The sequence below is a fragment of the Theropithecus gelada genome, chromosome 4, assembly GCF_003255815.1.
Source record: "Theropithecus gelada isolate Dixy chromosome 4, Tgel_1.0, whole genome shotgun sequence".
In the NCBI taxonomy this organism is placed as follows: domain Eukaryota; kingdom Metazoa; phylum Chordata; class Mammalia; order Primates; family Cercopithecidae; genus Theropithecus; species Theropithecus gelada.
Genome location: NC_037671.1, coordinates 123,765,860 through 123,792,427, shown reverse-complemented (window position 1 = coordinate 123,792,427; position 26,568 = coordinate 123,765,860). Strand labels below are relative to the sequence as shown.

The 26,568-nt window shown below is 41.0% G+C and overlaps 1 protein-coding gene across 6 annotated transcripts in view; it reads left to right on the top strand.

Moving 5' to 3' along the window:
• Positions 1-26,568, top strand: part of AFDN (afadin, adherens junction formation factor) — a 141,859-nt gene that overhangs the window by 112,652 nt on the left and 2,639 nt on the right. For 2 of the 6 annotated variants that reach the window (XM_025382805.1, XM_025382803.1), the window contains exons 23-32: positions 488-553; positions 761-834; positions 1,351-1,469; positions 4,131-4,325; positions 4,960-5,051; positions 5,399-5,584; positions 8,264-9,265; positions 19,685-19,813; positions 23,011-23,302; positions 26,391-26,475. In XM_025382805.1, coding sequence (XP_025238590.1) covers positions 488-553; positions 761-834; positions 1,351-1,469; positions 4,131-4,325; positions 4,960-5,051; positions 5,399-5,584; positions 8,264-9,265; positions 19,685-19,813; positions 23,011-23,302; positions 26,391-26,475 — 2,240 coding nt within the window. Of the gene's footprint in view, positions 1-487; positions 554-760; positions 835-1,350; positions 1,470-4,130; positions 4,326-4,959; positions 5,052-5,398; positions 5,585-8,263; positions 9,341-19,678; positions 22,281-23,010; positions 23,303-26,390; positions 26,476-26,568 lie in introns of those variants that run through there. The other 4 variants (XM_025382806.1, XM_025382804.1, XM_025382807.1 and 1 more) reach the window with 4 other exon arrangements.

Sequence of the window (26,568 nt, the reverse complement as noted above, 5' to 3'; positions counted from 1 at the left end):
TACATGAGTTGTAATACTGATTATTTTCTGTATGATTTTCTCTTACTAAGTTCCTCTTACTGTTAGCCACAGAAGTTTTTTTATCGTTTAAAATCCTAAACTATATGTATGAAAAGAACAAGGGTATAAGGGAGGATATAGGTAAATGGTGAAATGTAAAAATACTGTACCAAGTTGCTTTTTCTATTAAAATGATTAATAGTATATATCATGCAAGTAGTTCTTAGTTCACTTACACTTGTGGCTGTTCAGAACTATTCTTAAATTAACTTCAGGATTCCAAGTCTCTATTTTAGTCTCATCATTAGCTGATGCATGAATAACTGATTTTTCATAATTCTGATTTTCATGTAAAAATGAGAACCAGGACTTTGTTGCAGTTACCTATGTACATGTTGGGTGGTTTTATTTTTGTTTTACTTTCCTGCATAGTGCATTTCTTACAGTATATTTTCAGTGCAGTGTTTTTGCCTTGTTTTTGCAATAGGGTGCTGGTCAAGATAAACTAGGAATCTATGTGAAGTCGGTTGTGAAAGGAGGTGCTGCAGATGTGGTCAGTATCATTTTGAAAGAAGTAAATTTTCAGTGTGTCATATGTTCAGCAAATGATGTGAGAGATTCTGCTGATACTTTTAGTTATGTAACACTACACAGTGTTTGTTGGAAGAAGAAAGAGGGTATCTACTCATTATTACCTTTTCTTCCTCCATCTCTCTGCTCTCCACCCCTAATCCATGCACACACCTGTGGATTTGCCTAGGATGGACGTCTAGCTGCAGGTGATCAACTCCTCAGCGTGGATGGACGAAGTCTGGTTGGACTCTCTCAGGAAAGGTATCATTGGTTTATTTGCTTGAAGCTTAGTATTAGCATTTTTAGGTGATTTTTGCATTAAATATTGAAATTGGAAGATGAAAACTATGCTAAAACATGCTCATACTACTCTTTACCTTTTTTAGTGTACATGACATTTCACTTATCAAATTATAGATATATATTTTAATCTAGTACAGTTTCTTTGAAACTTGAAACATACTCTTAACACTTCTTCAAATTTCTGAATATAACAGGAGATGTGTTACTATTCTTAATATAACAGGAGATGTGTTTGCCTATTTTCATAGTCAGTTTTAAAAGGAGAAAATGGGTAGTGAGTAAGCTGTCTGAAAGTCAGAACCATAAAAAATAAAAAAAAATTAAAATTAAAAATAAAGAAAAAGTCAGAACCATTACTCAAAATAATAGGTGAGGCTGTGGAACATGATTTTCAGTTGCTGTGATCACAGCTATTCATGACAGAGCAGGCACTGCGTTTTCGTTTTTCTTACATGTGTAATCTTCTTCTCCTAGGGCAGCAGAACTCATGACAAGAACAAGCTCTGTGGTGACACTGGAAGTAGCAAAGCAGGGTGCCATCTACCACGGTCTGGCCACCCTTCTCAATCAGCCATCCCCCATGATGCAGAGAAGTAAGGACCAGCAGGGAGACAGTGGCCAACTGTCAAACAGTGTTCTACAGTCATGGCCTCTTTGAATAGTCACAAAACCCCATGGAGGAGGTAGTGGTGTTACTATTGCCCTGGTTTTAAAAATAAAGAAATTGAGAATGCGAGCGCTTCAGCACAGTGCCTGGGATTCCCATGTGAGCCTTGTGACCTTGGAACCCACACTGTGAGTCACCAGGTCCCCTCCCTGTCACCAGGATTCCCCACAGGGCTTCACCCCCACAGGGCTGGTTGACTGCTGGTGAGCTTCTGTAGGCCCAGCACATGGTAGGTGCTCAGTAGAGAATGAATGTGACATGTTAAGGATGAACTGGGAAAAAAACTAGAGAATGAATGAACGGATTTTCAGTTTTGATAGGCAGACTCTGGATTTAAAGTGTTTCAGTTCTTCACTGAAGAAATAGGCATTTATTTGTATATGTGTAGTTACCTTAGTCCTGCATTTGCTGAGATATGGCATGATGATCTCATTCTGTATACAGTCATGCATCACCTGGCAAGAGGGATCTATTCTGAAAAATTCATCCTTAGTTTATCCCATCATTGTGCACACATCACAGTGTACTACACAGACCTAGATGGTGTAGCCTGTTGCTCCTAGGCTGTAGACCTGCACAGCATGTCACCCAACTGAATACTGCAGGCCATTGTAATTCAGTGAGAACATAGCTCAACATAGAAAAACTACAGTTAAAAAAAAGGTGTAAAAGAGTAACAATGCTAGACCCATCAAAGGCCACTTCTCCTGAGTGGGGCTTGTAGGATGGAAGTTGCCCTGGGTGCGTCTGCGAGTGAGTGGTGAGTGAATGTGAAGGCCCAGGACATGGCCATAACTACTGTAGACTTTATAAACAGTGTACACTTAAGCTACACTAAATTTACAAAAATACATAGTTATTTCTTTAATAATACATTAACCTTCTCTTGCTCTTAACTTTTTTACTATATAAAATTTTAAATTAAAAAAAAACTTTTGACTCTTTTGTGATAACACCTAGCTTAAAACATAAGCATGTTGTACAGCTGTACAAAGTATTTTCTTTCTATACTTACTCTGTAAGTGATTTTTAAATTTTTTTTAAAATTTATCTTTTCATCTTTTTGGTTAAAATCTCGTACATAAGCACACACATTAGCTTCAGCCTGCACAGGGTCAGGATCATCAGTGTCACTGTCTTCTACCTCCACATCTGGTTCCACGGGAAGGTCTTCAGGGGCAGTGACATGCCATGGAGCCATCACCTCCAGTGGTGACGATGCCGTTTTCTGGAAGGCTTCCTGATGGACCTGCCTGGGGCTACTTGACCATTAACTCTTTTTATAAGTAAAGGGAGCACACTCTAAAATAACAATAAAAAGTATAGTATAGTAAAATATATAAACCAGCAACCCAGTTGCGTATTACATTATCAAGTATTATATACCATGTATAATTGTATGAGCTATACTCGTATACAGCTAGTAGTACAGTCTGGCATGACCATAAACACGAGGAATCATTGTACTACAACTTTACACTGGCTAAGATCATTAGAAGATAGGGATTTTTCAGCTCCGTTATAATCTTAGATGACCACTGTCATGGATGTGGTTCATCATTGACCAAAATGGGCTTATTTGGTGCATGACTGTAATTCACTTAAAAATCTTTTATTTAAATAATTTATTTTTTGGAACTGTGGTTTTATAGCTACATCAAAAAGAATCTCAGGATAAAATCAATACAAATTTAGGGCTTTTAATTAGTTCAGACACAATAGGAGAAAACCATTTTGATTCATAGCACACCTTGTTAAATGTATACATAGACTTCTAAATATGGCCTTTATGGCTTTCTCCTCCGTAAGGCAGGATTCTAGAAACCTCACAACCCAGAACCTCAAGTTGGTACCTAATAGTAACAAATCACAGCCACAGCCAAGGTGTCAGAGAACCTGACCTGCTGCTTATTGAAGCAAACACACACCACCCAAGGGGCATCTCAGCAAAACCTAGTGTGGTATTGTCTGCCTTGCTCAGCATGTTTTTTACTTTTTGTGTAACATAGAGCCTAACATCTTGGTCGTCTAATTTCTTAGTTTGTGGTCATTTAAAAGAAGCAAATTAGAATGTGAGTTAGAAGCCACACAGAGGGAAGCTGTGAACAGGAGATGATAAACCAGGGTGAGCAAGCACAAAGGAGGAGAACTAACAGAAGCGGCGGCCGTCAGGAGCAGAAGGCTCATGTCACATGATGGCTGCTCAGAACGGTGACACTGGGCGATTAAAAGTTCAGATCTTTTTCTGTGAAGTCAGGAAAGCATATTTATCTTTATTTAGTTTTTTTTTTAAAAAAGATACTTTAAAAATGGTTAGATTTGTTGTTTAAAACAGTGAAGTTTCAGTTAACGAGAAAATAAACTTTGAAAGTGTTCATCTTCCCATCATTACCAATTAAGTAAAAATATTTTCTTTATTCTTAGTATATTTACTTAAAAGCTGTTTTATGATTCTGTAGGAAGAATTGACCTTTATAGGGAAAACCACCTTATTTCTTATGCTAAGAACAATTCTTACGGAATTTTAATGATAATCAGGGTGTTGAAAATAAAATCTTAAGAGATACTGAATATGCTTTGATTCCAGTTTCAGATCGTCGTGGCTCAGGCAAACCCCGACCAAAGAGTGAAGGCTTTGAACTCTATAATAATTCCGCTCAAAATGGGTCTCCTGAGAGTCCTCAGCTGCCTTGGGCAGAATATAGTGAACCAAAGAAATTGCCCGGTGATGACAGACTGACGAAAAATAGAGCTGATCACCGTTCCAGCCCCAACGTAGCAAGTAAGAGTGACACTTTTTTGCTTCCTAAGTACACTCATGGTCACAGTCTGAAGTGAGAGGAGGCACTTTGTGGTTTGTTAATTATTAAAATTATTCTTTGCAAACATTGGCTAACTATGATATGGTTTTCATAAGGGATATCATTAAGTAACATTTCTCTAACAAAAACTAAGATTGAAAAACTTTAGATTCAGTTGATCCCATAAGCAAACGCATTAATAACATCTCTATTTGGGGTTGGTAAATTACCAAGAGAAACTAAAATATTTTTTACATTTTTAAAGAGTTGTTAACAAAGAGAAGAAGAAATAGTAGAAAGATACTCAGCAGGAGACAAAGGCTCACGAAGCCTAAAGTATTTACTTTCTGGCCTGTTACCAAAAATGTTTACCAGTCCCTGGCCTGATACACAGAGCTACAAAGTTTTTTTTGTAGCTCTGGGCTGTGATGATTTGAAAGATGGACATGGATATGACAAGACCTGATTTCTCATCTGCCTTGGTTTTTTTTTTTCGTCTCTATGCTAGATAACTCACTGGCAGAATGAAGATGAATGAGGTCTTTAAGGAAATTTTATGTTATATATAGGTTGTTTATTTAATATTAAACTTTTTTTTCCCCCCGACTTGAACAGATCAGCCTCCTAGTCCTGGAGGGAAAAGTGCATATGCCTCTGGAACAGCAGCGAAGATAACATCTGTCTCTACTGGAAACCTCTGCACTGAGGTCTGATTGATAAGCAAAAGGCTTCTACTGCACTTCCACACTTAGGGTTCCCTTGGGACATCTCAGTTATCCAGTACAATTTTTACTCTGAATTAGCATTGATTATAATTTCTAAATTTGCAGTGTTTTATCTTTTGATTTTTAATATACTAGTCAGGTAAATCAGTTTTAAATTAGTAAGTCTGGGCAAAATGAAATGTTATTTATTCTCAGTATGGATAAAACATTTTTTAATGCAGTATTTAACATATATACTATTTTTAAAATTTTAAAACAGATCAATGAAAATCAAGTTAGTCTGTATGGTTGTAAAAAGCTCACTTTTCTTTGTTCTTCACATTTTACAGGAGCAGACGCCTCCGCCTAGACCTGAAGCCTACCCCATCCCCACTCAGACGTACACCAGAGAGTATTTTACCTTCCCAGCTTCCAAATCCCAGGATCGGATGGCTCCTCCTCAGAACCAGTGGCCAAATTATGAGGAAAAGCCACATATGCACACAGATAGTAATCACTCCAGTATTGCAATTCAGGTTAGAAATCAAAGATTCCACACACTTCCACACACTTCTCACCTCTCAAGGAGTAAACACTGAGTTCTGAGACACGATTAATATTTTCTATAGAACAGCATTGTTGGCCTTTTGTTTTTTCCTTAATGGTTTTGTAGTTAAGTTTGAGGAAAAAGGAGATAGGATAGAATACTTAATAAGAACAAGGATTATTCTCTGATGTTTGATTAACAAAATGTTAGGAATATAAGGCCTTATAATTTTTAAGACAAAGTTCACTGATTCTAGAAGTGAGAAATTAGAACTCACGTGGTATATTTTGCACTCTATCAGTCCCTGCCCTGCCTGTGGGAGCTCATGGTGTGGCAGGGAAATGAGACAGACACATCAGACCCAGCATGGTCAGTACTGTGGGAGAAGAGGCCCCAGCAGGGGATGGAGCTTCTCAGTCTCAAACGAGAACCTGGGCACAGCCATATGCATGGAAGGGCCTTCCAGGAGGAGGGAAAGGCACAGAGATGTGTAGTAGTTCAGCAGGAACCCTGAGTGGAGGTGAAGGAGGTGGCGAGATCTAAGGCAGTGAAGATAGGTGGGGCCAGACAGAAGGGCTTGACATGACAGCTAAGGAATTTGGATTTTTGTCCACATTAGTAGATGGGAGATGCCAATCTGAGTAGTTAAGCTCGGAACGTTATCAAATGTGGTTTTCTTTTTAGAAAGATAACTGTATGGTGAAAGATTGGGAGAAAAAATTAAAGATACACTTAAAAAGAGGTGCAGTCTAGATCTTTGTAACAAATACATGCTCTGGATCGCAAATGCTCTGGGAATTCTGAAGATCAGCCTTCTTAGAGTGGTGGAAAAGACTAATTCAGAGTTGAGATGGGATTTGAGCTGAGCCTTGAAGAATGAGAACAGTAGGCAGAGGAGAGAGGATTGCACTGAGATAGACGCTGTGATACACATGAGGAGGAGCCTGTTTTCTGAGGAAAGAAAATGCTTCTCAGGCCACAGATATTGGCCGTCAGGAGATTTCATCTTGGCCTTTTGTCTGGTGTGCTGGTCCATCCTGCTGTTCTCCTAGGTGGGCCTGATCACCTGCAACGGCCCAGTCTTGGGAGTTTTGGACACACTCTGTCACCAAAAGCTGGAGTTCTCTGGGAGGAGGTGTCTTTCTCCAAATTTCTCTTTAAAAATTGAGTAATTTTGTGCCCTAGTTCTTCTAGTATTTTTTGTTAGGACTCAGTAGAATCTGCTTCCCATACATCAAGACAATCCAATTTGTAGTGCATACATTGAATCCCATTTTTATGCACAGTATTTCCTGTTCTGTGGGACTGGCATTACGTCTTCACATTTATAGTATACAGCTGCTACTTGTTTCTACCTCACAACATGGGTAAACAATACCTAGAGGAGAGAATTGAGGAACTGTGTGGCAGGCCAGAGTGTGGAATGAAAAGTTATGATGGGGTTTAAGCGGGGAGGTGGAGAGTGCAAGCCAGCAGCCAGGGCCAGTGCAAAGTCTTAAGGGAGCAGAGAAGTGACTCAGGTCAGCTCTTCCAGCAGCAGGGAGTGGCGGTAGGTGCACAGTCTCTGTTTTTATGTAGTCCATAGATTTCGTACCCAGTAATGAGACTCTCTATGTACTAAGTAAAGCTCTAGCAAAATGTTGGGAGTAAATGTTCGGTTTTTCTGTGAGACTACTGGTTTTTGAAGTGATACTTCATCTTTTTTGTTGGTTTGCTTTTTAAGAAAAAGGAAATAATTTGTTTTCCCGATTTACATCTTTAATTTGTGTTCATTAACAGGGCAGGAAAAAGATGTTTGATTCAGACCTCATAGTGATCATGTTTATCTGAGTAGACTCCTTTCAGATGTGCCATTTCTCAGATTTTAGACTAGCCCTTTGCAAAAAGTGTACTCACTTCTTTTTCTCTCTGTGTGTTCGTGTGTCTCATTTCTCTGTCTCTCTCACACACACATACACACACCCCTACCTTTGTGTTCAACAAATTTATACCAGTACACTTTAGACCTTTCTGATATTGGAGCGGATGTATCTCGGATGTGTAGGACATGTCCTTGCATTACTATGCACAGCTCTGCCACAGAGCCCAGAAAGCCATTCCTTAGCTTGTAAAATGCAGAAAGTCACGGATGGTTAAATGTTTAAGATATAATAATTACTCGTAATAGTAATTAGAGAAATACCTGTTGTTGATTTTTACATATTATGAATAAACACACTCATTGCTTTGAGGTCCAAGTTGCATGTCTGGTCCCTGCGCTGGAGATGGTGCAGGGCACTGCAGGAGGGTGAGGAGGATGAGGATGGGCACTGGCACCAAAGGGCCTCAATGCAGAGAGAAAGCGCAGCTTTTCCTTTTTAATTTTAGTTGAGACAGAGACTGTGTTATCCAGGCTGGTCTCAGACTCCTGGGCTCAAGCAATCCACCCACCTCAGCCTCCCAAAGTGCTGGGATTGTAGGCCTGAGCCACCACGCTTGGCTGCTTTTCTCTTTATACAGATAAATTCACTGTTATTCCACGTTAGCCAATGAGCCTTGCAGGGCAGTCGCAGTCTCTTTCTGTACACTCATTTAACAGTTTTTCGTCTGTCTGAAGATAAAATGTCTGTGGATATTTGGTAATTTCTAGTAAATGGCTGAAATATAATAGTTCTTTTTCTTTTTCCAGCGTGTTACACGTTCCCAAGAAGAACTTCGAGAAGATAAAGCTTACCAACTTGAGCGGCATCGAATAGAGGCAGCTATGGACAGAAAGTCTGATAGTGATATGTGGATAAATCAGAGCTCCTCATTGGACTCCAGTACATCTAGCCAAGAGCACCTGAACCATTCCTCTAAGTCGGTCACCCCTGCTTCCACACTGACCAAAAGTGGCCCTGGCCGTTGGAAAACACCAGCAGCAATACCGGCCACCCCTGTGGCCGTCTCCCAGCCAATCCGAACAGACCTGCCTCCGCCACCCCCGCCACCTCCCGTCCACTACGCCGGTGATTTCGATGGAATGTCCATGGATTTGCCTCTCCCACCACCCCCTTCCACCAACCAGATAGGACTACCCTCTGCGCAGGTGGCTGCTGCCGAACGGAAAAAGAGAGAGGAACATCAGCGTTGGTATGAGAAGGAGAAGGCCCGCCTGGAGGAGGAGCGGGAGAGGAAGCGGAGAGAGCAGGAGAGGAAGTTGGGCCAGATGCGCACTCAGTCCCTAAACCCTGCTCCGTTTTCTCCCCTGACCACACAGCAGATGAAGCCCGAAAAGCCTTCCACACTCCAGCGGCCCCAGGAAACAGTCATTCGGGAGCTACAGCCTCAGCAGCAGCCCCGCACGATCGAGCGCAGGGACTTGCAGTATATCACAGTCAGCAAAGAGGAGCTTTCCTCGGGGGACAGTCTGTCTCCTGACCCGTGGAAGCGGGATGCCAAGGAGAAGCTGGAGAAGCAGCAGCAGATGCACATCGTGGACATGCTGAGCAAGGAGATCCAGGAGCTCCAGAGCAAACCGGACCGCAGCGCCGAGGAGAGCGACCGGCTGCGCAAGCTCATGCTGGAGTGGCAGTTCCAGAAGCGACTACAGGAGTCGAAGCAGAAGGACGAAGATGACGAGGAGGAGGAGGACGACGATGTGGACACCATGCTTATCATGCAGCGCCTGGAGGCTGAACGAAGAGCGAGGGTAAAGGGGAGAGGGCTTTGGCTGTGCCCATCTGTGGTCCCTATTTCACCTTCTACGTGTTTCCCATGGGGATAGCTAGACACCCCCCCCCCCCATGATGATAAGGATTAAAAGGGCCCCTAGGCTTATACTATTTTATTCTATGTGTTTCTCTTGGCTGATGTTGTAGAGAAATGAGTCAGGGCTATAAGGCTAAATTTTTTGAGACGTGCTTTGACAAGTATTAAATACAATTCAAATGGAACTTGATTGTTTTCATTAGCAAACTCATAATTATCCTTTTCCTTAACACTTCCAGTTGAGAAAACAAGTATTTGTTAATGACCAGTAATAATCTTGATTGGGGGTAGGCAAAATTTTTCTTCCAGGGCCAGATTGATACTTTAGGCTTTGCAGGCCATGTGGACTCTGGCAACCCCCAGCTCTGCTGTTGTAGCAGGAAAGCAGCCACAGACACAAGTAAACACATGGGTGTGTCTCTGTGCCAATAAAACTTTATTTACAGAAACATAGGGCCGATCACTGGCCCCTGGTCTTGTCAGCATTTTGTGGTGGTTAACAAATGAAAGTGTTCAGATCATTACATTTATAGTCATTACCAAAAAGAATCTTCACAGTAGTTGTACTGTTGATGAAGCAAGCATTTGTTAAGGTAATAAACAATTATATTCCAATTGTAGCATAAAGCTATTGAGAACTGATTTTATTCTTATTTCTCTATAGTATGAAAATGATTTTTGTTTTAAATAAATTCACAAAAGTAAAATTTAAATTCATTTAACACAACAAATTGTTATGCAAAAATTTTAGATAAAAGCAATACCTTGTTACTCTATAAAGAGAACTGGTAAGAGACATTTATTGCTATCAATTTGGGCATTTATTAATATTAATTTATAGAGAATGCTATTGACCATTTTGTGTTCATGAGTTTTAGTGACTTTTTTCTTTTTTAAACAGTGTGTGTGCAATATTCTGAGAAAAGCTATCCAGAGCCATGTTCTTTTTGTCTTCTGGATTCTGTTTCTAATTTCAACTGTTTTTTATGCAGTTTATGGTAAAGCTCTACCAGGGGCTATTAGGTCAGACATTTTAATCTTTCTATCTCACAATGAAATTTAACCTTAGATAATAATTTGTGAGTCCTTAGATCCTTAGAGCCCAGTAGTGTGATTCTTTTTCGATTTGCTCTGTGAATTTTTCCTGAAAAGTCTCTCTCACACATACTTCTTAATATATACATATCTCAGCCAAAATGTGTATATATATAAAACTTTGCCCAAAATTCAGCTTGAATCCCCTTAGACACTTAAGTTTCTTAAATGAGGCCAAAGTGTGAATTATTACATTGTTTTACTACTATTTTTATTAGTATTTCTCAAGTCATCAGTAGTAAACTTCCTGATGAGTAGCTGTGTTTACTGTAAGCGCTGTTTTATTTGAAAAACCAACACCTAAATTAATAGCTATTTTACTTTAAAAGTAGCTTTAAAAATACGGTACTTTAAAAGTACTATGCATTTCCTGTTCAGGATTCTTGGAGTGATTGCCACTCCCCGTCGAAGCTCTCTGGAAGGTCCTGGGCCTGCTGGTGTCAGGTGCACGCTCCTCTGCTCTGGCCAGTGTCACTCGTGGGTGCACTCAGATGGATTCATTAGTAACCTAAGGACGTGCACGGCCTTGTGTCGCCCACACCCCCAAAATATGAAAGGATGTCTTTTCCTTCACTGCATTTTCAACTCTGAATATACAACTGTTGTGTATGGCAAAATGAGTCAACAGTGTTAGCATTTCTTATTGTTATAACTGTGTCCTGACAGTAATGAACAGTTAGCCTTGTAGTATTTCTGGAAGTGTCCTTTTCTGTGAGGACTCAACTTTTATTGAAAGGTCTCAGAGCTTTTCCAAATGGGTTAAAACACTGAATATTTCAAAGCCTTTTAGTATGAATTGTGATATTTGGAAAGTTTCTCATGAAAATTTAGTAAAAAATATTTGTTTTTTGCTTAGTAGTTCTGTTACAATTAGTATCTTAGTCTCCAAATAAGAAAGTTAAGGGAAATTTTGCTGTTTTTTATTTTCTATGTATCTTAATGATGAAACTCATTTAATACCATGTGGGCATTTTTCTGTTTCTGAATACAGAAGTTAGTGTGCAGTTCTTTACCTTTCTCATCAAGTTGTTGAAACACAGATGACGCATGATAGTGAGAAAATATGCCGATGGCAGATTACAGGTCTAAACCTAACTTTTTTTTCCACACTTCATCTTTCTTTTTTTTTTCTTTCTCTGTTACCTGCAGCAGACTGCTATGCCAGCAATCTCTGTTCTAGATTTGGTATGTTCTTGTTTCTTTCCCTTTGGTGCTTTTTTCCTGTCTTGATTTTCTTTGCTTTCAGTGGTGGCTGTTTTATGTTTTCAGTAGATCCAGTTCTCCTTAGGGGTGTCCTCCATCAGGAGATGGAGTCCCTGACACTTTAGAAGCATGCCTTTGAATGTTCCTAGATTTAGTTATTCTTTGCTTTTCTCCGTTAATTTTAAGTGTTACTGTTTGTTTATGGTTTTGACCTTTTCTCAGTTTCAGTCATAAATTGATTCCGTGTATTCTTATGTAGTCATAAATACATGAGCAAATGAAATAAATTTTGCAATGAGTAATCTATTTCATTTTTTTTACATTAGACATAGATTTTAAACCTTCAGTTGTTATAAACTCAGTTGAAAGGGTATTGACATTATTAGCCAGTTAAGATATAACTGTCTATTGGTAGAGTAAGAGATTTCCAGTGAACATGTATGTATTCTGTGTTTTCTTTAATAATATAACGTGGATTTTAATTCAGTTTATCAGCCATGCCAATTTATCAGTCTGCTGAGAAATATTTGAGGTCATGGTCTTTTGTAAATTCAAAGTGTTTATTGTCGTGTTGGGGAAGTTTGGCACATCATTTAGGGCCCATTATGCTTGTGTGTGGTGTTTTTATCACCTGCTAGACAATTAGACTCTGATATATTTATATAAACTTCAAGACAAATTCTAGTCAACTTCTAAAGACAAAAGCCAATATCAGACAGTACATTTAAAACCCATGAATCAAGGTTTGACTTTAATGGCCTTTTCGCCAAATAATAGTCCCCTTTTCCTTTTCCCCTCTCAGTTTAGCACAGTGGCAATAATGCCTTAGAGAGGAACCTTTCTTAAAAACACCTCCCCTCCTTGGTGATTGGAAGGCATATTTTCTGAGCTTTGCATTTTTTTTTTTCTTACATGAAACAAAGATTTTGAAAGTATACATTTTTCTCCCTACTTCTTTGTGTGTTTTGGTGTACATAGGTGTAGCTGGAAGATACTAATCAGGGGCACCTTAGTGTGAGATATTCATTCAGCAAATACTTGCTCAGCATTGAGCAAGTGCTGACCTGAGGCATTGAAGATACCAGCCAGCTCTACAGGCCCAAAGAGAATTTCTTATACTATGAAGAATCCTATGACACATGAACAGTAAAATAATGCTTGCAATAAGGTTTTTGTTCCATAGAAATAATTCAGAGGGTTTCTTTCTTTAAAAGATTATTATTTTGAGTATTAATATTGATCTTAACCACATGTTTCTGAGCATTTCTTAGCCCAGTTCCCCAGTAAATATTATTAATAGCACCTCATTATTTATAAAATTCTTGGCTGGGCACGGTGGTTCATGCCTGTAATCCCAGCACTTTGGGAGGCCGAGGCAGGTGAATCACCTGAGGTCAGGAGTTCAAGACCTGACCAACATGGCGAAACCTCGTCTCTACTCAAAATACAAAAATTAGCTGGGCCCAGTGGCAGGCACCTGTAATCCCAGCTACTCAGGAGGCTGAGGCGTGAGACTTGCTTGAACCCAGGAGGTGGAGGTTGCAGTGACCAGAGATTGCACCACTGCACTCCAGCCTGGGGGACAGAGCGAGGCTCTGGCTCAAAAAAAAAAAAAAAAAACTATAGAATTCTTGCTATGTAAGAATTGGCAAGTTACCCTGGGAGACCCTCTTCTGTGAAGATATTAGCCCTCTCCTTAATAAGGATAAGGGCAAATATGTGACTATATAGGGAGCGACGCTACCCAGTGTGGTTCTTAAGATATTTTCTTAAGACACATCACAGGATTTTCAGGTAGGTAGTCAGATAAATGAGGCAGATCCTTCCCTGTTTGGAAGCAGCTGAGTTTCATGAATTTGGGAGGCTGCCTGCACTGGTTTCTGCTCTTCCCTCTGGTCTCTCTGTGACCCCTCACCCCTGGCGGTCCAGGGCATGCCTTCTCCATCCTCTGTGCTCACTTCTGACCTGAGACGGTAGCACCATTTTGATGCCAGCAATGTCCCCATTTGATTTCTAGTCCAAACTTCTCGCACACTAAAGACTCAGATATCCACCTGCCCATGTAACATTTCCACATGGAGTCAAGTAAGACTTTTGGAGTGCAGCATGCTCAAAGTGAAATCTTTGTCTGCTTCACTCACCTTGCACTGCTCATCATCCTGCCTTCAGCCTTCCCCATTTCAGCTGATGCTTCGAGTTGCTCAGGCAGGAAACCACAGTCATGCATGACCCCCTTTTTTCTCTGTTCAGAAACTCTACTGGCTTGACCTCCTCACAACCTGACCAACCTCTGTGCCCCCGTGACCAGAGCATCTCTCCATTCCTGCCTGGGTCACTGCAAGAGACTGGCAGGACCCCTTGGTACTGCCCCCCAGTCCCTTCACAGGACAGCCTTGACACAGCGTACAGCAGTCCCACGAGAACATCCTCACAGCCCTCCTAAGTCTCTCCCTTCACTTAGACAGGTGGTCCAAGTTTGTCTGGGTCTCATCTCGTCTTCACACCCTTGCCCACTGCCCTCCAGCCTGCCTGCCTGCCTTCTAGTGACCCTGCACACGCTGGACGGTTGGGAGGGTCCCTGCCTGTCTCCATGGCTGACTCTCTTGGCACATGCAGGTGTCTCTCAGATGCCACCTTTCCACGAGGGGCCCACCTCCCCCACTGCTTCATATTGGAGGGGCCCACCTGCCCATGCTGCTTTGGGTCAGCGGCCCACCGGCATACCGTGTCCTGCGTGTTTCTCTGTGGACGTGCTATACACATTACTCACCATTAGGCATGTTTGTGTCTTCTGGGTAGCGCCACCTCCATGGGAACAGTGACCTTTGTCCAAGTTTCTAGAAGAGTTCTGGAGCGTGCTAGGCAGTCGAGTGAGTGGGATCGGATTCCAGGCCAAGGTCCCAAGCTCTCGAAGGTGTGTGACCTTCCTGACTGTTGGCAGCTCAAGAGTAGAGCTGTTGCTAGGTTGTGTCCTATTTTAACGACTGAGATGGTGTGTAAGTCACGTTCATACCAAAGTCTGACTTGCTGGAGGGATCTCCTTCAGCACTAGATTATGATGAAGTCCATTGTGTCTTTAGTGCTTTTCCTTTCTATACCATGGGCAAATCCGGGACACCTGGAATTATCAGGACGTCTGTTTTCTCCCGGCAGAGTACTCTGTCCTGTCATTGGACCTGTCTCTAACTTGAGTAGCCGGTCAGTTAGGACCATGGAGGTGCCGGTGACTGTGGCTGCAGCTTTGCCTGGCTACAGCGTCGAGAAGTAGCTAGTCTTTCCACCTGATAACAAGGTGTGTGACTGGTGCCTTCATCGCTCCAGGTTGCCACATAACTGCATATATTCCTCTCACTTCCTCATGACAAACCTGTTCTATGGCAGAGCACAAGGGCCTAAGCCAGCATGGGAGAGATTGACCCAGTATCACACAGAGCAGGTGAGAGCCAGGGTCTCCAAACCCACTGTGGGAGAGCCTTGGCCAGTACATGTTGAATATTCCTAATCTGAAAATCCAGAATCCAAAATCCAAAACTCTGAGCACCGACATTATGCCACAAGTAGAAAATTCCACACCTGACCTCAATGACAGGTTGCAGTCAAAGCTTTGTTTTATGTCCAAAATTATTTCAAATATTGTATAAAATTACCTTTAGGCTATATATATGCAAAGTGTATATGAAACAGAAATCAATTCATATTTAGACTTGGGTCCTGTTCCCAGGATATCTCATTATGTATATGCAAATAGTCCGAAACTAAAAAAATTCAAAATTTGAAACACTTCTGGTCCAAGCATTTTGGATAAGGGATACTCTGCTTGTATCACATGGATCAAGTGAGAGTGAAGGTTTTAACAAGAATTTTCTGAATTCATATTAAGTGCTCTTTCTAGGACACAAAAATGCCTCTTTTTGTAACACTGTAGTGGCAGGAATCATTTTCTTGAAATTTACTTGGTTGACAAATCTCTCAGTGGCTAAGCTCAGGTTAACACATTTTAATAGGTCATCTGCTGACTCAGAAAACATGAGAACTCACAGGAGAAATTCCTCCCCCTTGGGGTAATACCAGTGAAAAGATGTTTTCAAAGATTTCAGTGGTTCTGCTGCTTTCCTTACATGAAAACCCAAGCTAGGTCTTCCCGTCTATTCAGCTTTCCTGGTTTTTTTTTTGTTTGTTTTGCGTGGAACTGTAGAAATTGGGCATACCCTCTTGAGCATCCCAGGTATAGAAGGGGTTGGATTAAAAGCCTTATAAAAATTTCAAGCAGGAATTAGTAGGAAGCCTCATTTCAGAAGTATTTCTTCAGAGAAATCTATCTGTGGGAAGTCAGACTGTATTTTGTCTATTCAAATTGGAATGCCTCTGGAATGAAAATAGGCCCTGCCCAGAATATCAAAGCTGTAGTTTAGTCGCAGTGCATCTTCAGGAAGTCTCAGTTTTACTCAAGGAATTAGGAGAAGAAATATGTTCGTGTTAAAACCAACACATGCATATTACAGAATGGAATACAAAGTTTGTATGATTGCGTAAAACAGTTGCCCTAAAAGAACTTCAGGTTTCTGTTGTAGGCCACATAGAGCCACACTGTCTTACTTGGGGATTATGCTGTTTAGTCTCTGCCACAAGGGCCTTTCACCAGCTAAGCTCTAGATCTTACAACTTCTAATAAAGTGGTCATTTTACTGAAATCTGAAAAACGTGTGTGGGCTGTGCTACAGGAAGGGAGCTAGCACTTACTGAGTGCCAGGTGCTGCAGTGGATGGTTTCTCCTGTGTCATTTAATACACTCTACCTCTGTGAGAGAGGATTTCGTTTTCCTGATGAGCAAGTCGGTCCCTGAGACATAGAGAAGACTTTTGCTCGGTCTGAAATCCAGGTGTTATATATTACTTACCAAAGGCATTCCAATTCAGTCATTCATTTGTCATAAATGATCTAATCAGGAGTTTTCTTCATGTTTTTGTCCTTAAAATTTTTTTAGCGTGGACATTTTTAACGGGAGGGAGCATACACAGAAAAAGTCTGTAGAGAAAAAGGCTTTTTAAGGGCTTTAACAGAGTCGTGTTTTTAGTAATTTGTCAAAAAGTAAAGGATGTTATGGCCCCATTTTATGTTCACATACCAGTTTCATTTTGATGATACAAAATTATAAACACACAGATCTCAATAGATAGATAGATAGATAGATAGATAGATAGATAGATAGATAGATAGATAGATAGATAGATAGATAGATGATAGATAGATAGATAGATAGATAGATAGATAGATCCTGAAAATACCTGTTTTGGGGAATGTGGACTACCTCAAGCTTGCCACATACTGGCTTTCAAATCCCAGCATAGTTCTCGATTTAGAATAACTTTCAGTCTGCATGGTCTTGATTCATCGGGTAATAGTTATTTTTTAATCTATTCTGCTCTCCCCTCAGATATCACTTCCTGCAAGGCTATTTTGGTAGCACGTAACTTTTCATTCTTTTAATCAAAGTGCTAATGTAATAGGCAGTTTGCCACTGGATTGCAGGGTGATTAAATTTGTAATTTAAGTTAAAATATCCTTTAACTGTTACTGAATATAAGTAACCCATACAATTCAATGTACTGTTTTAAGCTCTTATTTTGAGTAAATTAAGAGAGTCTCATTTTTCTCATTAATGCTTTGTGAATGGTGGGAGTAAAGCAACATAGCTTTGAAGAGCAAAACAATTTATGTTTTGGAAATGGAAATATGTGAATTAGCCAAAGAGTGGAAAGAAACTGCCTTGATTACACTGGTGCTGGTTAATTTGCCTTCCTTTACGAATAGTAACTAATGAGCTGAACATAGGGAGAGGCTCCTTGCTTAGTGCATTCCAGATTTAGAAGAATAGAGGTTTTTAAGAAGAAAATGCCTGTTTATAGATTTATAAAAAATGATGAAAATGATAATTGTTCTGATTTCTTAAAATATACTTCTATTTAAAAGAACTAATGGACTCTACCATTGTGTAACACTCTCTTGCTCCGCACTTATTTTTAATTGGGGCTAGAAAATATTAACATAACTTAGTTTGTGCTTTGTGGGATAAGGATAACACCCATATTGCATTAATGCAATTTTACATTCTACCCTAAATTACTTTTCTGTAGAATATTTAATATTCTCACTTGCTTTATTTTGCTATTTTTGTTTGGGAGCTGTTTCTCCTAGTTCTCCTAGTTTTTCCTGACCCCTGAAATCCTTGTTGAACGTTTCCATCCTTTCCTCTGGCCCCTCATGCAGGAAGCCCACGGGGAGCTGTGGCTGGTTCTGTCAACTCAGGGGCAAGGCATCACCGATAGCTTCCTTCTGGGTTCTTAGTGGCATCTCCTCCTGCTATAACCCCCCTAAAAGCCAGTCATCCTAACATCCCTCAGGGGTATGGATAGGTTGTCTTTAGAGACAGTTCAATTATTTGTCTCTTTGAGAAGGCAATTATAATTTTTTTCTAAGATGTTTTATTATTGTTTATTGACATGAAAAAGCCTAATAACACAGGTTAATTTATTCTTTCTCACCAGATACAGTGTTTTCTTCACAGAAGTCAAGGGAGAGTGAAGTTGTTAGATTTTTATTTAAAAAAAAAATACAAACACAGTTCAAATCCCAGCAGCTAACATTCTTATATTTCTGCTACAAAAAATGTATAGACAAACTGCTAATTCTGTAGAAATTGAAACACATAGGAATTTTCTGTAAGGGATTCCTGAAGTGGTTAGAGATTGAACTAGATGGCTTTAAGTTTCATTTTAATCCTATAAACATTGATTACTTCTTCATGATGTATGATAATAGAGCTGTGGGTGTTCCTGTAGCACAGGTCTATACAGATAAGTAAATGGAGAACACAATTTTCAAAGTTGCCATTATTTTAGACTAGAATAACAGAAAAGCTGTGTATCTGAGACAAAAAGGGTGAGTCTTTCTGTTCTTCACTGGTTGTTAATCCAGGGTTCCTCTTTAGGAAAGGTATTTTCAACCTATGGTACATAGAGATGTGAGCAGAAGGATAAAGGAGCTAAAAATTGAAAAGAAGAGACTTAGGTATTTGAAGGACATCCTTAAGTATTTGAATGATACGAAGGAAAGGTATCTTTTTGTGTTGTTTCAAAAAGGCAGAACTTGAATGACCAAAAAGAGAAAAACAGTCAGGTAATGAATTGTTAACATAAGGACTTCTTGACTTGTGGTTACCTGAAAACAGAATGGATTGTATTGACTGAGAGTTCAACATTAGGTCCAGACAGAAGAGCGTGAGACAAGAGGGTGAGATAGGGCTCCTTCCCATCTCAGTTTCAGGGTCCATGGTGCAGACCGTAGGGTGCTTCCATCTCAGTTTCAGGGTCCATGGTGCAGAGTGTAGGGTGCTTCCATCTCAGTTTCAGGGTCCATGGTGCAGAGTGTAGGGTGCTCCTGAGTCAGGAGGAAATTCTTGAATCCAGGGTGGGATCTGGAGGGACCTGATGGCAAAGGGCAGAGGAAAGAGAGTGGCAGGCCTTGGTCCCCAGGCAAGACCGATGACTGCCCGGCCCACTGGAGTCACACATGCTGCTTCTGTCTCACCTATGCAGAGGCAAGTGGGGGCCTCCCTCTTCTACAAGACATTCATAGTGGAAATTGAAAAGGGAGAGGGAAGGAGGTGTTTAAGTGTGTTCTGCAGGCCCATCAAGTGGGGCCTATCTGTTTGAGCCTGTTAAGTTACGTGAACGGGTTAACTAATATTGTTCCAGTAAAAGAATTGTGCTTGTTGAATGTGTGAATGTAGATGATAAATTCCATCTTATAGCCATGATTAATGGAGGAATAACTCTGGGATTTGTGACAACAGTTTTTAGGTAATTTATTTTAAAGTTGTAGAGCTAAAAAAATGTAAAAAGTTTTATCTTCCAACAGTGATTTTAACCTGGTATTTTGCATTTAACTTTCTGTGTGTGTGTATGTGTATATGTGTGTCTACTTGTCTTAATGTGTGCATTTTATGTCTTGTGCTGGTGGAGTTTGTGGAGGGAGATTAATGTCAGCCTGTTGTTAGTTGCAGGACGAGGAGCGGAGGCGGCAGCAGCAGTTAGAAGAGATGCGCAAGCGGGAAGCGGAAGACCGAGCGAGGCAAGAGGAAGAGCGCCGGCGGCAGGAGGAGGAGCGAACAAAACGAGACGCTGAAGAAAAGGTTATGGTCCTCTAAGGGCAGCTAGAATTTTACCAAGTTAGCCTGAACGTAATCGATTGGCTGGGGCAGAGCGGGCTGGAAGTTCTGTGTGTCTTAAGAAGCACAAGGCAGAGCAGGGCCTGGCTCCCCCAGCTTTGTGATTGGACCAGCAACTTTACCCCGTCTGGCCCACCTACCTCTCTTCTGGACTGTCTCCAGATCCCCTTATCTGCCAAGTTTTGTCTCCCTCAAACTTCTGAACTCTTGGGTGTGTGTAGCAGTGAGCCTCTTTGCAAAGGGTTCGTTTCCTCGGGCACTCATCTTTACTGGACATGGCCCAGCTTGTCATTGTGAAGCTGACATTTGTTCAGTGATTGCTTAAATGGCATGTGGACCGTGGGAAGCAGTAGAAGCATAGTAAGACAGTTGGCTGCCATTCAACATTTCAAATAGATGGTTTACTCAAATCACTCACTTCTGGTTGATGGTAAAGAGAGCAGATGGCTTAGAAAACATGATACAGGAAAATTTAGTATGTAATCCAGTAAATATTCTGAGTTACTTATTTTCATTTGTGTGTGTGTGTTTTTAAGTCAAGTAACCCTTTTAATTGAATTTTAAAATGACAGCGAATTTTGACATTCTGAGAAATGGGGATTTTGAGATGTTTCTCTCCATATCTCCCTTCGTCCTGTGTGTGGCCAGTGCCCTCTGGATGAAGAGGCTGTAGCCATTGAGCTCCCTGTGGGGGCCTGTTTCATCCCGAGGGGACTGTGTGTTGCTCTGTGTGGTTTGAGAGAAGCTGCTCTTCTCTGTTACTTCCCTTCTGTGAAGGTAGAAGCTTTCAGTGTTACAACTTCTGATGGCGGAAAATTTAGTTTTTATTAATAATTCCTTCTTCGATAGTCTAGTGAACTATATTAATAGAACAGTGTACTGTTCACAGAAAAGAACTTGTAGGGAGTTTTTTGTAGTGATATGATCTATTAGGATATAGAGCAATCTAAGAGTAAGCTTGATAGACATGATGTGACTTCACTTAAATGGAGTAGAGTGAATAAGGACACTCACCTGTGTTGAAATTGGTGATTTCTGCATTGGTGATTTCTGCATTTCGTAGACCTTTGCCCTCTAAGTTTATTATCATATTATCTGTTGACTCTGAATAGCGTTTGAAGTCCTTTCAAAGAGTTTGAGCTTTCAGGATTAGGTTCCCCTATGAGTCTTTCACTTGTGTAATGGTAAGTCAACATTGATGATCTTTCTAAGGAAATCAGATTTCCAAAATGCTGAGCCGCTTGATGTCTGAGTGTTGACGGTGTTTGCTGCTGCTTTGCTGTTCCGTGAAAGCACTCCCTGGCTGCTTGGAGGGCTGTATTTTTCCAGGTCAGTGCCAGCTTGGCTGTCCCAGGCCCTGCACAGTGCCCATTGTTACAGCTGGGCCCAGTCCTGGCCACGCTGGAGCCTCGACGGGGGCAGCTGGGTTGTCACGGCAGCACAGAGCACATGCAGAGAGGACCAGGCTATGTTTTTCCTATGTTGAGAAACTCTTGGGTTATTTAATTTTTCCAATGTGTTTTCATAACTCATGATTATGTCAAATACACTTGTGTTAGTAACTGCTTCTATAATTAAGTGGTCACTGTAAAAAGAAGGCAAATAACCTATTTTTATATCAGAATGTCCAAAACTCATGGGTTTGCTTTGTTATAGAAAAATGTGCCATTCATTTGTTGGGTAGAATAAAGTCGTCTTGTAATTGTATCTGCTCTTGGTATAACTAAAAGAGGATGTTTTGATTTCTCCCTAAAATGTTATCAAGCAACTGTTCTTCATGTTAATACCAAGATTCTTGATAGTTCCATTTAAAAGCCACAAGAAGTCATTCTGGTTTATTCCTCACTCCAAGGGAACACTTACTCTGTGTAGACAAGAAAATGAGAGTCTTCCTTCAGGATTTCTAAACATAGAGCAAGAAGATTCAATGAGAAATTGGGCTCAGGGCAGTAATTGGGCTGGCATTTATTCTTAAGAGTTTTCTCCCTCAAAAGGTGGAGTGATATTGCATATTCACTCGTGTGTGTGTGTGTGTGTGTGTGTGTGTGTGTGTGTGGCTCTAGAGGGAGTAGGGAGAAAATACAGCATGAAATTGAAAATAGGACTAACAACTTTTCACTGAATGCCAGCAAGGTCTCTCAAATTAGTTTTCTTCGGTTGAACGAATTTAAAATTCATTGTACTTCATTTCACAGCATTAAACATTTACTCGAGGCAGTTTATTCTGTTTGCTCTTTCATCCCCCTTCTTATTTACTTTTTTCTTGTGCTCTAAAACTTTTGTCAATCTTTAACAAAACTGTGCTGTTACCTTTTTTTAATGTTAAAATAATTTTAACACTGTCAACTGTAGTTTGTGCAGATGTATGTGAGAAAAACATGTACAGTATGTGTCAAAATATATTTGAATCTCTTGTTGCTGTTGCTGTTAATTCCTGGCTCTCTAATTTTCTGTCTGTCAGGGAGTTCATTAAGATTTGAAATATAAGTTAAGAACTATGGAAAGCATATTTGTTAGATTGTTACTTTGGGAGAATGAGTGTTTTTTGGGTTTTTTTTTTTTTTCATTTCTGGTTTCCTGTTGATCTCCTTCCTAGTAACCGGAAGTAGACAGGGTGGTTCAGTCACGTCCTCCTTGTCCAGGAAGGACTGCTCCTCTGCATCCATGGGGGCTCAGTGAAAAAGAACGCAAGTTTGCCTTTCGGAAAGTGCTGGCTATAGAAAGCCAGTCACAGCCTATTTTTAGTTTTGCGTTATCTTTAAACACTGCAGTAACAGGTAAGTTCATATCCTGCCAAAATCAGAAGAGGAGAGAGAGAAAGAAGTAACAGGAGCATGGAGGAAGGAAAGAAGGAAAGCAGAGGAGAATTCAGTCCACTGGGATAATGGAGAGGCATAAGTGACTGGGAAGCAGGAGGCTGAGAATTAATCCATTCCGTGCTTTTGAGCAGTTGTCTGTCAAATAATCCAGAATAGTGTTAATGACTTGTAAGCCTCGGGAGAAGACTCCGGATGGACCTGCTGCTTCTGTTATATAGGAATTGTAACTATTCAACTTTGACGTCAGTGTGATGATGAGGATTGTTCCCTTTGAAGGCCCAGTGGGTCGGCTGTTCCCTTCTGACCTCTGACCTTTGCACTCTTGTCTATTCCCGCCCGCAGAGGCGACAGGAAGAAGGGTATTACAGCCGCCTGGAAGCTGAGAGGCGCAGACAGCACGACGAGGCGGCGCGCAGGTTGCTGGAGCCCGAGGCACCTGGTCTGTGCCGCCCTCCGCTTCCGCGGGACTACGAGCCCTCGTCCCCGTCCCCCGCGCCCGGCGCCCCTCCTCCCCCGCCTCAGCGAAACGCCTCCTACCTCAAAACCCAGGTCCTCTCCCCCGACTCGCTGTTCACTGCCAAGTTTGTTGCATACAATGAGGAGGAGGAGGAGGAGGAGGACTGCAGCCTAGCAGGTCAGGATAAGTACTCCAGCACGAGAGTGTCTCATGGGGACCTTCTTCCTGCCCCTCTTAAACCACGGCCACCCCCCTGCCAGCCACGCCCGGCCTCCGATGGCATCTTTCTCTCGAACTCATTCCAGCCATCCCCAGCCAAAGCCAACAGTACTGCTCACAAAAAAGGCCAGCTCCCGCCCCCTCCAAAAAAATCCAGCTCCTACCATCCCAGCCACTGCAAAGGTAGAGGTAAAAGAGTGACAAATCAGCGCTCGTTGTCTTAATGATTGGAACCTCAGCATCTCTCTGCACACTTGCCCTGTAGTATGGTCCATGGTGATCGTACTTGCTTTGGAATTTGGATGTCACATGATCACTGGTCTCAGCATGGTGATCCTCCTCTGCCTCTGATTGTAATGTTCTTTGCTGATACTCTTTGGTAGATATCTTAGTACTCCGATTTCTTTTGCACTTTAAAAAGTTCCATTTCTTTGATCAGCTGACAATCAGTCCTCCTGTGTTGTTCCCAAATCACTTGAAGTACTGTTGGTCTTGGCTTTCATTTTCTATCTCTACAAATGACCTTATATTTGTTTGAACAAGTGCCTTTTCACACATTGTAGTGTCTCTAAAGACAAAGTGTTATAATTGCATTATAAGTTTCCATTATTTAATATTGGTAGAACTTTCTGTTCTGGATTAAGTAGCCTGTGGAATAAATCATGCATTCTCATGGTGGTTTGGTTGGTGTGGCCGGAGCATCTGCTAAGCTGGTTAACTGTTGGCTTCATAATCTCCGTGCAGGCTGCCTCACGCCAGAGTCCAGAGACCCCAGTTACAGTGAAATTCCTCTCATCCCCTTTTCCTCTAACTGGCTTCACTGCTTCCTGTTACTTGCACTCTTAGCACCTAGTAACACCAGCAGCCAGACCTTAGCAGGCGTGCAGCTGACCTTAGGGAAACCCCCTACGCTGACTGTAGAGCAGGACAGTTCTGCAGGGGGCAGGGCCTAGAGGCTGTCACAAGCATGGGTTCAGTAGTCAGTGTTTTCGAGACACCATGTTTAAAATATAGCTGAATTCATAAGGATTCAGATTTCACACTAATCTTACCTTAAATGGGACTGGAATTCTGGCACTAAATATCTTCAAATACAGGAGTATTACTTTTAATGAGTGTTTGAGAGTCTTCTGAATCCTGTGTCATTCTGCATAAACAGTGTATGGGACTCGACAATTCTGAAAGAAGAATAAGACTCAGTGTAACTGTCAGTCTTACTCAAATAACAGATGAATTTTGCCAGAATTCTGTCTTTTTCCCCCCCGGCTCAGAGCTTTGATCTACTTTGAAGGTTTAATATATAATAATATTAGGTTGAGTCACCTTGGAAGCCAGGATTAAATCACTTTATGAAATATCTGTTGTAAATATCTATAATTTAGTACCTTTCAGAGAAATTTATGGAATAATGGTACATTTTGAAGCAGGATGCCATCAGTCTCCTTGTATAGAGTTTTTATAAGCTGAACTTAAGATGACAGAAATGTGAGGTTTGGTAGCCAAGTATTATAGTGAGGTGTCACTGCTCACCATCTTGGCTCTCAGTCCTACCACTAACCCTTATTTTACTGCACACGTGAAGTACCACACAGGACCAGGTCATAGCCGACATCTGATTGCTCCGCCTCTTCGAAGACTTCTTCGTAATGTACAGAGCTGTCTGCACCGTGTGCAGAGCGCATTCTGACCTTGTCCTCCTCATTTCACTAGCATGGTCTCATTCCTTGCTCAGCTCTGTTTCTGTCGCGAGCGCTCTGGTAAAGCATGCTTCTGCAGATGGACTCGGCTTCTTCCACTGGACAGTGAGAGGAACAGCATTAAGATGTGAATTGGAATGAGTAATACCAGATTTGAACATAGCACTATATGAAAGATTCATCACTAAAGCTTTTTGAAAATGATCTGTGACTTGGAGTATTCATAGAGAGTCAGCTAAAGATATTTGATACTCTTAAGTCTAAAAGTTCTGAAAATTTTGAAGAATTAATTTTACCAGTGGAAAAAGCCAGTATCATTCTTAAAACAAAGCTCAAAAGATACAACGCAATGTTTTTAAAAATAAACAAGATAAAAAATTGGGAATTAAAATGGGAAAAAAATGTCTCCATGCAGTAATTTATCTAAAGGCCTGCTATAGATTGTCATAAGGTAGAGATGTGTTTCTGTTGAATCTTTTGAGTCTTAGCTGAGGATGGCGTCCTCCACAGTGGTGGTGGGAAACCTGAGTAAAGGTGCAGTGCAAAGAGGCACCCTTCAAAAGGCAGCTGTGTCCCGTCTGCAGTACGTCAGATAAGTTCTGCACAGCAGGCCCTTTTGTAGAAGAAGAGAAACAAAAATGTATTTTTGTGCAAGTTGTTTGAAAAAGAATTTTAATGTGAAAATATTGTACTACTTTTGTGGCCTGTTTAATCCAATATTCATTGCTGTCAGTGTTTGCTAAATAGTTTGAGCATTTGTTACTCCAGCCTGTATTACACTGTCAGCAGATTTTTCAAGTGTGAATTTTTCTAATGCTACAATTAATAGAAATACATTAACACTGATTTACTGTATTATGATTTTAACAATATGACATTGATTGTTACTTGGATACACTTAGCGACATTATTACTTGGATACATTTAAAACTTTGTATCTGCATCACATCTTTTGATCCTTAGCAATCCCCTGAAGCCAGTAGGAACAGGGCAAATGTTGCCGATGGATTGATGTTACACTCACCCAGAATGGGTTGATGTTATTACACTCACCCAGAGTTGCTCTGCTGTCCGAGGCAGAGCGGGGCCATGGGCAGTATTCCTCTCTAATAATGAAGGGTGTCAGGTCAGTTTTTTAGCACCTTTTCAGAGTAGTAATTGGATTACTCAGGCCACCAACAGAGATGAATTTCAAATTGATGAAATTTTGATACAATATGAAGGGTCTTTTACCTTCCTGCTTAATCAGTAAAGGTATTTTTTTATTCTCTGAGCACTGCATCTTTATCATGAGTAAAGCTTAGAAATAATGAAGTACTTTAACTTGTACTGTTTCTTTCATGGAAAAGGACCAAACTCTTACCCAGGATCTGCCGGAGCAGCTGTTGGAGCCCATGACGCTTATCGGGATGCGAAAGAGAAGCGTTCTAAAAGGTATGGACAGTTGCGCTAGACAAGGAACTTCATCTGTACCTGATGACCCCTTTCACTCTTCATGGTACTTTTAAATTATATAAACAGACTTCA